Below are 12,859 nucleotides of genomic sequence, written 5' to 3' on the forward strand. Positions count from 1 at the left end.
GAATTTGTTGTTAATAATAGTAATTTAATTGTTATACTAGCATTTACATAGCACTTTAAGGTTTGCATTGTGCTTTACAAATATTGTCTCATTTTATTCTCACAGCACCCCTTAGAGGTAAACTTTTATTATCTTATTTTCTGCATTTTACATTTGTGGAAACCGAGGCAGACCAGGTTATGACTTGCTCAGGGTCACACAGCTAAGAAGTGCCTGAGGCCAGATTTATATCTAGGTCTTCCTGACTCTAGACCCAGTGCTCTGTCCAGTGATCTCCTAGCTGTAGTCAGTATATATATATTCTTTTAGTTTTTACTGTCTTTACAGTATATGTCTTTCCATAATTCTTTGTGTCTTTTACCCTTTCCTTGTATATGACACAGTAATGTCCCTCTACAGTCACATTACAATTTGAGTCAACTAGTCACATGGTTATTGGTCATATGGTTGTTGCCAGATTTTTGCTATTACTACTGACAGGAATATTTGTATACAATTTTTTTTCTGTCAGTAGTAGCTATAATCCTAGTAGTGGGATTGCTGGATCAAAGGGTATGAAAAATTTTGTAGTGCTTGCTATATTATGTGTTGCTTTCCAAATGGATTGCACCAATGGTGTAGCTCCGTAATCAGTATAATTGTTTTTTACAAGATCCCCCCAGTATTACATTTCATCATTTGAACTGTCTGTGCTAATGTATCTGAGTTGTCTTAATTTGTGTTCTGAGTAGTAAAGAATTTGAATACTTTTTATGTAGTTTTTTAATCATGTATTACTGATAATTTGTGGAATTGATAATTATTTTGAAGATTGTCATTCTTATCCTTTGTATAGTCACCTGTTGGGGAAAGGATTATACTCAAATTTGTGTCATTTCCTTATGGATTTTGGCTAGTGTGAAGTGAGCCATGCTTTCTCCAGACCCTGGTTCAGCCTGTGACTCCCTGAACTCCTTCTGGACCCTCATTCTCATGTTCACCCCTCTTCCCTTTTCAGCTTCCTTTTATGTATTAAATGTAAGCTTCTTGAGGACAGGGACTGGCTTTTTGCTTGTATTTATGTTCTTAGCACTTAGCACACAGTACCTGACACACAGGAACCACTTGATAAATGGTCTGTCTGTCTGTCTATCCATCTATCAGTTAGTCCATCATTACAAACATTTTAATGCTAGACTTTGGTCATAGTAGACAGATATTTTGTCTGAAATATTTGTACAGATGGATTCAGCCACTATTATGTTACCTAAAAACAAGATTTAAATTTGGGTTGGATGAAGAAGTCTGGAAATCTCAGTGGGAGGTGTAAATTAGGTGAAAGTACTGGCAGTAGGCTTTCAAGTAGACTGAATGACACCAAAGTGCCTGAGCAGACAGCTCACCTTTTGGTCAAATGAGATAGCAGTGAAATGCAATCCCAATTTAAACCGTAAACTTGTCTGTAAAATCTTATGATGAAATCTGGTTGGAGTATCATCTCATAAAAACAGTAGAGGGTAAAAACATTTTAAAGAAAGCTTGGCAAGAGATTCAGCTAAGCAGAGTCGTTCTGAGGACATCTAAAGATGGAGCTGGGAAGAGGATGGTTCTCTGCAAAGATTTTTTATAACACTTTTCCATCAAGGGAGCCTTTATACTTGGACTCAAACATCTGTAGCCCCAGATGTGCTTATAGAAGATGTAGAAGGTAGCACTGAAGAGAATAAGGATGAGTAAAGCAAGTGCAGAGACTATGATCATGAGGCCATTGAAGGAGCAATCCTTGCAGTTTCTGAAGAGGGATACAAAAGGCATAGGAAAATTTTGGCTTCAGTAACCAAAAAAAGGTGACCAAGAAAATTTCGCTTTCTCTTTCTCTTACACACACACACGCACACACGCATACTTTTCCATCTATACAAACTTCTTATAAGAATTCGCTACGTATCCATTGATATCGTACTTGGTAAGGGTATTAGTAGAGAATGAATAGGCTTTTGTAAGTGAAACTCTGTACTAGACCACATGTTTTCCATGAAACAACAATGGGGCAGCTAGGTGGTGCCGTGGATAGAGCACCAGTGCAGGAGTCAGGAGGACCTGAGTTCAAATCTCACCTCAGACACTTGACACTCACTAGCTGTGTGACCTTGGGCAAGTCACTTAACCCCAGTTGCCTCATCCTGGGTCATCTCCAGTCATCCTGATGAATATCTGGTCACTGGATCCAGATGGCCCTGGAGGAGAAGTGAGGCTGGTGACCTGCACAGCCCTCCCTCACTCAAAACAATGTCAAGTGCAAGTCATGTCATCATTTCTCTGATGGCACGGTCTTCTTCAGCAACACACTGAATGCACACACACACCCTGAAACGATTGAAAGATGTAACAAATGCAACAAATGTTGCGCTTATTGTTTGTTGACTAAAAAGCATTTGATTCAGCAGAGTAAAGCATCGGTTTAGACTCTCTTCCAATAAGGTGTTCCCCCACATACCTCAAAATTAAGCAAGATTCCTTGTAAGTGAATTCATCACTGTTAATATCAAGTTCAACATAAAACAGGTAGTTTTGTGTTTACTTTTATAGTGGAGGATATTGAGCATAGAATCCAAGTCATACAAGTATTCTTTTTAGATGGGGGCCTCCAATATTATCCTTTATAGATTTTGCTGATTGTACTGGTTATATTAAACTTTGGAACACTATAGAATCTGCTAGATGAGATTCACAATCATTCAAAAGAGTTTTAGCTTGATCACTCACACATGAAAAAACAAGTAAATGAAGAGTTCCTGTTGTCCACACTATGACATGCATTTAAAGGAACAGCCTAAAGAATTCATCTATTGGTATATTTATATCGGTCAAATGCTACAAATGGACAGTGAGTTGGGCCAAGAACTAAAGTAATAGAGGATACTAGATCAGATCACCTTGGGGTCATTAAAAGAACTTTTTAGTTTCCCAAGCTTCTCCTTGAAAGAAAGAGCTATCTATCTAATTGTCTCATTGATAACTTTTGGTTTTGCAATACCTTAATTTCCAAATCTGCCTTCCTTTCCCTGCTTGGTGAACCATCCATCTTTAAAAAAAAGTGGGGGACAATGAAAGGATAAGCATGTGGTAGTGAAGATTTGGTTGAAACTAAATCAGATGATTTGGAGATGTTGCTTGTTATAGCGAAAAGAGCACTGAATATAAATTCTGAAGATAACTGGGTTTGAAGCTCACCTGACATACTAACTGTGTGATCATGGAAAAGCCACTTAGAACCTTTTAAAGCTTCAGTTTCCTCATTTATAAAATAGGGATGATAATACCATTCGTACCTACCTCACAAACTTACTGTGGGTATTACAGGAACTAATTGTGTAAAGTGCTTGGCACATTATATTTTCTTCCTTTTTTTTCTGGTTCAGATCTTTCAATTTCATTGTTGTCAGGAACTTGTGATATGCACATTCTTTCCATTAATGCAGATCAGCAGCTCACCTATAATTTACATATAGTCTTAGATAATTACTTGGGGGCACTGAACTGTTACTTTACTTACTTATGGTGACATAGGGTGTGTTAGAGGCAGGATTTAAACTCAGGTCTTTCTGTTTCCAAGACTGACCCTCTGTTCACTGTGTCATGCTGCTTGTCAAACATCTACGTGTCAGCTCTTGTTATTATTTTTAAGAAGTCTAACCACATGCCAGTGTGACTTCCTTCAGTGGTCTTAAGAAATCTGAGAATAGGAGCAGAAACAGTTGATATGGTCATGACCAGGGTTGAAGATTGTTGCAGTGTGTGAGTGGCAGAAGGACAAGGGAGCAAGGGAATTCAGGGGCGGACAGTGGGTCACTGAGCCAAGGACAGTGAGGCCAGAGGAAGGAAGACTGATTGAGAGGTTTAAGGAAAGTGAAAACAGGGTGAAAGGTGGAAGGAGCCATTTTGATCTGAGTTGAGAATTTCAGGTTTTAAGATTATATAGATGGCAGTTATTGATGAGTAGAATGTAATCATCTTGAGGGCAGAGGCAGTTTTCATTTTAGTCTTTGTGTCCTAGACATCTAATACAGTGTCTGACACATATTCAGTGCTTTATCAGTACTCATTGAATTGAATTTAAAGTATTATCATGCCTGTAGATAGCAGAGGCAGAGTGAAGATTTTTCATGAGTGTTGGAGATTAATGAACTGGGAGGCTAAGTGTGTTCAAGGAAAAATCACTGTGTGTATTGAAGTCCTTAAGTATCATGACAGGTACTAGCTAGGAGCCAGGTACTGAGCTCCTTTAGAAAAGAGGAAAAGCACCTTAGCAGTCAGTAGATTATAGCACCAAAGATGTGAACTGGGTAGTAAAACTCTAGGTGAAGTCAGTCTCAAAAGAGGAGAGGTTTCACAGTGATGGCAGGAGAAGGTGGGTCTAGAAGTGGTGGTAGTTTGCAAGGAATTTGTTGAATACTGATCTAGTTTGTCAGGAGGGATGAGGGAAGGAGCAAATCACAGTAGAGAGGGTATTCTGGGATGTGATATCTTCTGGAGAGTGCCAGTTATCATGACTGTCAGAATAAAAGAGTGAGAGGTGAGATTTGAGAGAGTTTGCTAATAACAGAAGTAGGTGTTCCAGAGGTTGTAGTGGAACAGGGTAGAAGATGAAAGGAACTAGGAAGGGATGGGGCTGTATGGGAATGAGATTGTGGACAAAAGTAACAGGGAAAAATAGTTTTGTACCTCAGGATTTGACCCGGAACTATAGAGATTAGGGTAATAGGACATGTGAGTTTGTCAGCTCTAAGATGAAAGAAGACCCAGTTATTTGGATTTTTTCACGATCTAAGGTCCTGTGAGGGCTTTGTATAAGTGTATAGAGGGCCAGTGTATGGCTCCATTGATACCTTCAGTGCATTCTCTCTAAATTCTAGGAAGGGTAGACATTATAATGGTTTAGGGCTGCAGTTGGATTTGAGGGCAGTCATATGCCCAGTCAAATTTAATCTTGGGAGATATGAAAGTGACATGCCATTTTCATTTGTCTTCTTTAGGATGTCTGCTTTAGGGACATGGGTAGTAGGTGATCTTTGCTGGAGGCAGGCCACACTTGCTGCCTCCTGTAGTATACATGAATTAATCATGATGATGACTGGAAATTGCTCAGAAATGTATCTTAAACATTCAGGAATTTTAAAATAATGCATTCCAGTTTGTGCATGATGATCTGAGTAAGGAGGGAGAACTGGAAAGAAAGGAAATGAGGAAATTCAGAATTTTATCTAGATGCATTCTGAAAAAGTACATCTTCTGAATTGTTCTTTTTTTTCCTCCTTAAACTATAGGAAGGAATTGTTGAGAACCTGTTCAAATGGGCAAGAGAGGCTGATCAGCCACTGAGGACTTATTCTACTGGACTGTTGGGAGGTGCTATGGAAAACCAAGATATTGCTGCCAACTATAGGGATGAGAACTCACAGCTGGTAATGACCAGATTGGAATAAATTTTGTATGGAGGTGGAGAAGGGTGATGATGCTTTGTAAATAAAAATTTCTTCCTGCCATTTAAATCTGATGCAAATGTCATCCGTTTGGCATCAGGCAGGTGGGATTGCTGCTGTGGTTGATACAGCATAGTGGCACAGATGTCTTCTGGTGGTACATTCTGCCCTTACCTTTTCTCTTTATTGTAATGTGTGATATCCTTTCTTGAACTTTTCAGTACTGTGTTCCTTGTCTTACATGCTCATCTTTGCTGGCCCTAAGTAGTGTATTTTTTGTCTTTTAAAAAAGTTTTCAACTTGTCCAGGATAAGTTTTTATTTTTGCTAGATCATTAGAAAGAAATGCATTGTCTTTGTTTTGTCTCGTTTTAAAAAAAGAGTTGCAGGAGTCATCTGTCACTTTGTGGGAGGGGTAGGCAAATTTTAAGTAGTTTTGGGGAAAGGTTTATTTATATAGTTTTATTAGACATGTTGATGTACCTATTTCTAGTGCCATGTGGACTTTGAAAATAACAAATGAAAGTTTTTTGAAAGTAGTCACAATCTGTTTTCGCAGGAGTGTCTTAAAAATTTGCAAATGTGTCTGATGTCTCTTTTTGGCTACAGTGGTGTGACTGGCTTGGTCCAAGCATCTGTAGTCAATGATTAACATGTTATGTAAGTAGGTGTGTTGATATTAGTTTCTTTTATAGAATCATATGTATCATTACATCAAAAAGGAGGCACTGTTTTTAACTGTTGTCTTTATTGGATCCTATAGAAAAATACATTTTTTCCCCCATGGTCATGACTTTATTCCTGCAGTTTAGTAATATTTGGCAAATATTTCTTTCACAACTAAAGGTAGAGGCTCTCAGAGAAGGAATATGCGGGGAATGGGGAAATGGATAGGACTTGATTCTGATTGTAAGTAAAATTTTTAAACCAACAAAAATAATGATGCAATTTAATTTTGCTTCTTTGTAGTAGTGAGATTTAGAAGCTCTAGGGTTTTTTTCCATTAAATTTTAGGATTGCCAAACTGAGATTGCAAAATAAGGCAGTGTACTTTGGTGTTGCTCACTGTTTCTTAATTGTGTTTTCAGGTGGCTTTAGTGCTCCGACGACTTAGGGAGCTGCAGGTGCATGAAATGACTTTACGGCAGGAAAATAAGCGTCCCAGTCCTCGAAAGTTGTCCTCGGAACCACTGTTGCCACTGGACGAGGAAGCAGTGGACATGGACTATGGGGAAATGACAATGGATGGAGAACAGGAGGAGACCTCTGGGGATATGGAGATTTCCTTTCACCTTGATTCAGGCCACAAGACCAGTAGCAGAGTGAATTCAACCACCAAACTTGAGGATGGAGGGTTAAAAAAAAGTAAAATGGCAAAGCAGGGTGACAGAGATGGCTTCAGAAAGGCCAAACAAAAGTTGGGCTTCTCCACTTCTGAGCCAGAACGCATGTTTGTTGAGCTCTCTAACAGCAGCTGGTCAGAAATGTCCCCTTGGGTTATTGGTACTAATTATACCCTTTATCCTTTGACTTCTGCTATAGAGCAACGTCTTATTCTTCAGTACTTGACCCCACTAGGAGAGTATCAGGAGGTATGTATAGAAAGGTATAAAATGTATTTTTTTTTCCTCTGAGATGAGCTTTCTGTATATTGGGGGAGAAGAGTTGTTATAGAAAGAAATAGTATTATGATAGTATGAGGCATCGGTTTTTCTGAACTTCTGCTGTGTGTGTGTGTGTGTGTGTGTGTGTGTGTATTTCCATTTTATTTTTTTGTTCAGTGAAAATGACAGTAATCGTTTTGTGACTTGAATAATGCCTCTTTTCCTTGTAAAAGGCATCATTTATATTTTCATTTTCCTATGGAAAAGTTGAAAAAGTAGGTCAAGTCTTTTATCCCCGTAGGATGAAACTGAATGTTGGGAGGGTAACCCCAAAGGATTTTTATTCTTTTTGTTCTTTCAGCTGCTTCCCATTTTCATGCAGCTTGGATCACGGGAGCTGATGATGTTCTATATTGACTTGAAAAGGACAAATGATGTATTGCTAACCTTTGAGGCCCTGAAGGTAAATTGTAGATTATAAAGGGTACTGGTTAGATAGAATCTGTTGGCACACTTAGCATTTCTTCAGGCTATGTGCATATTGTATGTGGGCTGCAAAAACATTATCTCAAATGACTGTAGCAGAACTGTAATCAAAGTGTAGTAATTATAACAAAAATTGGTAGAAAAACTAATATTTATCAGACAAAAGGGATGGTTACCTGTAAAAGTACTTTGCATATTGGTTTTATTCTGTGCACTGCTTTCCTTGCATGTGTTGGGCACTTAATATAAATGTCTCCTCCATGGATCATCAACTCCTTCAAAGTAGGGATCATTTCTTCTCTTTTTTATCTCTAGTATTTAGTACAGTGTTCTAAACATTATTTCACATTAATTCACATCAGAATTTAAGAATACCAAGACGTAACACAGTACATGTTTTTCAATCCATAAGGCAAAACAGTTAGATGATAGGATGAAAATTTTATTTCAAAGTAAAATTACAGCATTTTTGCACCAATTGATTCTCTTGGTCCTTCTAGTATTAGAGAACAGCTGCTTTCTTGACAGCTTAAAATGTCAGTTCTTTAAGAGCAGTAGCTTGCTTTTTGTCATCATATGTCATTTGCTCATTGTTGAATTGAGTCTCTTCTTTCCTGCATTGAGTCAGAATACTTAGAAGCCTAAAAATAAAAAAAAAAACAACTAATCAGGATCAGAGAAGAAATCAGATCATTGCTTGTTCACCTTAGGGCATCTTTATTTACTGACACTGAATGGAAATGAAAGAATACACATAGATATATGACAGCTTGTTAACCACTTCAATTACTTAAGTCCTTTTGCCCTCTAAAATATAATGCTGTGAAAAAGTAGATGCTATTTAAATAATGTCTTTTGGTTTTTATACAGCAAGGAAGATCATTAATAGATTCATTTTCAAACAATATGAAAAAAAGGTTTTGGAAGAAAAAAAGGATTGTGATGTGGAAGTTGGAGTGGGATTAACTTTGTTTTTTTTGCAGAACCAGTGGAGTGGGTAGAAGTTGTGGAGAGGCATATTGAGTCTGGAGGGCAGGAAATCATTTCTAGTCCATTAGAGGTGCCTCAGAGTAGAATGTGCTGTCTGGTGTGGGGAGTGGAATCCTCTTCCTTAGAAGTCTGCCAGCAAATGCTGAACAACCTGTTGCTTGGTGTGTTTGAGTGGGGATTTCTTTGAGGTATAGCTTGGACCTTTCAACTTTCCACATCCTGTGATTTTGGGACTCCGAGGCCACATACCTGATGTCCCCTTGAACAGACTCTGTGTACTGAAGTGATTTTCAGAAAGAACCTAGGATCTACATTGCAAGTCTGTATCACAATATAGTTGTTAAGACATTCATTTTGTATATAGAAGTTGGGAAAATGAGCCACTACAATATAACCGAAATGGTGGAACCAAGCTTGGCTTGTTCTGTTGCTGACAGACAAAAGGGCTGTTTTATGGTGGAGCTCAGGGTCATTTAAAAAGCTGGAACTATTCATAGGCCAATTTTCATATTATATCTTGAAATACCAGTAGAGAAATTTTAAAATGAGATGCCACTTTTTTGGTGGTCCCCAACAGAGAGAATGTATTTTGTTTTTTGTCAAGCTGACTAGCTTATGGAGAAGGCTTCCAATTAAGAATCTAAAGTCAGTTTTAGCAGCACCCTCATCTCTTTTCTGAGGCCAGTAACCTTAGATTTCCTTTATTGTGTATTATGGCAACACTTTTTCTCTGTCATCCCTCCAGACACAGTATGGGTACATGAGGTGGGAAGCTGTTGGGTGTACCAGGATAGGGTAGTAGCCAGTCCAGCCCGTTGGGCAGGATGATCTCCACTGGGCTCCCCTCCTCCCCCATTTGGTGAGCACCAAAGACTAAGGGTGGTCAGACTCAGTTGAGAGCTAGCTGCCCTTCACAGAGTCCCAGGAACACCAGGGCTTTCTTTGTGAAGACTCCCCCCCGCCCCAGTTCCTTCCAAACCAGGTAGGAGCCATACTCCACCCCCTCAATGAGACCCAGCATCCAGTAGGGTGGATCCCGCTTTGTGATCTGGGATCCTAGCATGTTGCCAGTGCTAGGGAACAAAGTGAAACCAACTACAAGAACCCATGGGGGGTGCCATTTCTAGTATGTTTTCTGGGGGCTCAGTGGGGGCAAGGGATAAAAGGTGCACTCACTGGAACCTGTTTACATAATGTTTAGAACCCTGCACTAGGCACTGTGGGGAGATAAAAAAAGAAATTTTAAAAAAAGAATAAGAAATGCTTTTAAGGAGTTGAGTCCAGAGTAGTCATTCAACAAATATTATTATTAAGTGCCTGCCATTTGTATGCAAGGAAAGCATTGGATTAGACCAGACCTATACAACCTACTGGTCTGTGGGTGGTTGACAGCCCTCAGGCCACTCGCTGTACAGCAGAGAATTTCCTGTACTACAAAGGATGTTTTCCTCTACATTTTTCATGGTGCTGCAGGTTGTGCAGGCCTGAGTTAGACCATGGAGATATTAGAAGTTTTTCTTCTTTTTTTAAAATTTTTATTAATTTTACTTATTTTCAGTGTTCTACAATCACTACTATATAACTTAGATTTTTTTCCCCTCCCTCCCCCCTCCCTTTCTGAGATGGCATACAATTTTATATAGGTTCTACACATGCACTCCTATTAAATACATTTTTACTATAGTCATGCTGTGCAGAAGAATTAAAATGAATGGGAGAAATCATATAACAAACCAAAACGTAACACACACACACACACACACACACACACACACACACACACACTCTCTCTCTCTCTCTCTCTCTCTCTCTCTGATCTGCTACATTCTGTGATTCAATTCCATAGTTGTTTCTCTGGATGTGGAAGGCATTTTGCCTTAAAAGACCATTGGGAATTTTTTTAAGTCCTTGCATTGCTACAAAGTTCCAAATCTACCAGAAAACACTCTCGCATGCTGTGGTTGTTGCTGTGCACAAAGTTCTCGTGATTCTGCTGCTTTCACTCAGCATCAGATAATATAAGTCTTTCCAGGCCTCTCTGAAGTCTTCTTTTTCATCATTTCTTATAGCACAGTAGTATCCCTTTACATTCATATACCATAATTTATTCAGTCATTCCCCAATTGATGGACATCCCCTTGATTTCCAGGTTTTGGCCACCACAAAGAGTACTGCTATAAATATTTTTGTACATGTGAGACCTTTGCTCATTTTTATAGTCTCTTTGGGATACAGTCCTAGAAGCGATATTGCTGGGTCAAAAGGTATGCACATTTTTGTAGCCCTTTGGGCATAGTTCCAAATTGCTCTCCAGAATGGTTGTTTCAACTCACAGCTCCACCAACAATGAATTAGTGTTCCAACTCTCCCACATCTTCTCCAACATTTATCATCTTCCTGTTCTGTCATGTTTGCCAATCTGATAGGTATGATATGGTACCTCAGAGTTGTTTTGATTTGCATACCTCTTATCAATAGTAATTTAGAGTATTTTTTCATATGACTACAGATATCTTTAATTTCTTCCTCTGAAAATTGCCTGTCCGTATCCTTTGACCATTTATCAATTGGGGAATGACTTGTATTTTTGTACATTTGACTCAGTTCTCTATATATTCTAGAAATGAGGCCTTTATCACAGACACTAGCTGCAAAAATTCTTTCCCAGTTTTCTGCATCCCTCCGAATCTTGGTTGCATTGAGTTTGGTTGTGCAAAAACTTTTCAGTTTAATGTAATCAAAATTATCCATCTTGCACTTCCTAATGCTTTCTATCTCTTCTTTAGTCAAAAATTCTTACCTTCTCCATAAATCTGATAAATCTGATAAACTTGCTCCACCAGTTTGTCCATAGTATCAATCTTTGTCCATAGTATCAATCTTTATACCTAGATTGTGTACCTATTTGGACTTTGTTCTTGTGTATGGTGTCAGGCATTGGTCTATGCCTATTTGCTGCCACAATGTTAATCCAGTTTTTCCAGCAATTTTTGTCAGACTGTGAATTCTTATCCTAGAAGCTGGGGTCCATGGGTTTATCAGACAGTAGACTGCTGTTTTCCTTGTCTATTGTGTCTTGAGTACCTAGCCTATTCCACTGGTCTATCCCTCTGGTTCTTAGCCAGGACCAAGTGGTTTTGATAATTGCTGCTTTATAATACAATTTGAGATCTGGTAGCACTAGGCCACCTTCCGTAGCATTACTTTTCATTAGTCCCCTTGATATTCTGGACCTTTTGTTCTTCCAGATGAATTTTGGTATTATTTTATCCAGCTCTAAAAATAATTATCTGATACTTTAATTGCTATGGCACTAAATAAGTAAATTAGTATAGGTAGAATTGTCATTTTTATTATATTGGCTCGGCCTACCCATGAGCAGCTGATGTTTTTCCACTTACTTAGATCTGACTTTATTTGTGCAAAAAGTATCTTGTAATTGTGTTCATATTCAAATATATTATCTGGGTTTGTTTTGGTAGGTAAACTCCCAAATATCTTATAGTGTGTACCCTATCTTTAAATGGGATTTCTCTTTCTATCTCTTGCTGTTGGACTTTGTTATTAATATATAGGAATGCAGAATATTTGTGCGGGTTTATTTTGTAATCTGCAACTTTGCCAAAGTTGTTTATTATTTCAAGTAGTTTTTTACTTGAATCTCTGGGATTCTCTAAGTATATCATCATATCCTATGCAGAGAGTTATAACTTAGTTTCTTCTTTGCCTATCCTTATTCCTTCAATTTCTTTATCTTGTCTAATTGCTACAGCTAACATTTCTAGTACCATATTGAATAATAGTGGTGATAACGGACATCCTTGTTTCACCCCTGATCTTATTGGAAATGCATCTAGCTTATCTCCATTGCATATAATGCTTGCTGATGGTTTTAGGTAGATACTGCTTATTATTTTATGGAAAGTTCCCTTTATTCCTATGTTCTCCAGCGTTTTTAAGGCTCTTTCTGCATCTGTGGAGATAATCATGTGGTTTAAGTCTTTCTTAGTTATATCATATGCAAAGTAAAAGAGCTGCTGGTTTGCCCTTAAACTCCAGAGGTATTCACGTAACTCATGCAGTTTAATAGTTAACTGTCATTTGCATTTGTTTCCAGCAACAGCAAAGTGGAATTTTTTTTCCAAAGTGTTTTTTCGGGTTCTCATTTAATCCTTACAATGACGCTATAAAACAATTAGGATAATATAATTATCCTCATTTTATAGATTGATTAAATGACTGCATGTGATAAAGTAAGTATTTTTTGACAGACAGAGCTGGGCCTGGAGCCTAGATCTCTTCAGCGATAGTGTAGTGT

The 12,859-nt window shown here is 38.2% G+C and overlaps 1 protein-coding gene across 6 annotated transcripts in view; it reads left to right on the plus strand.

The window, feature by feature from the left end:
- The window catches only part of DCAF1 (DDB1 and CUL4 associated factor 1), a 102,822-nt gene that overhangs the window by 51,914 nt on the left and 38,049 nt on the right, over positions 1-12,859 (plus strand). For 5 of the 6 annotated variants that reach the window (XM_072650430.1, XM_072650432.1, XM_072650436.1 and 2 more), the window contains exons 6-8: positions 5,307-5,444; positions 6,550-7,053; positions 7,427-7,528. In XM_072650430.1, coding sequence (XP_072506531.1) covers positions 5,307-5,444; positions 6,550-7,053; positions 7,427-7,528 — 744 coding nt within the window. The remainder of the gene's footprint in view (positions 1-5,306; positions 5,445-6,549; positions 7,054-7,426; positions 7,529-12,859) is intronic. The other variant, XM_072650437.1, reaches the window with a different exon arrangement.

Source organism: Notamacropus eugenii, chromosome 1 (genome assembly GCF_028372415.1).
Source record: "Notamacropus eugenii isolate mMacEug1 chromosome 1, mMacEug1.pri_v2, whole genome shotgun sequence".
NCBI classification, from domain to species: Eukaryota; Metazoa; Chordata; class Mammalia; order Diprotodontia; family Macropodidae; genus Notamacropus; species Notamacropus eugenii.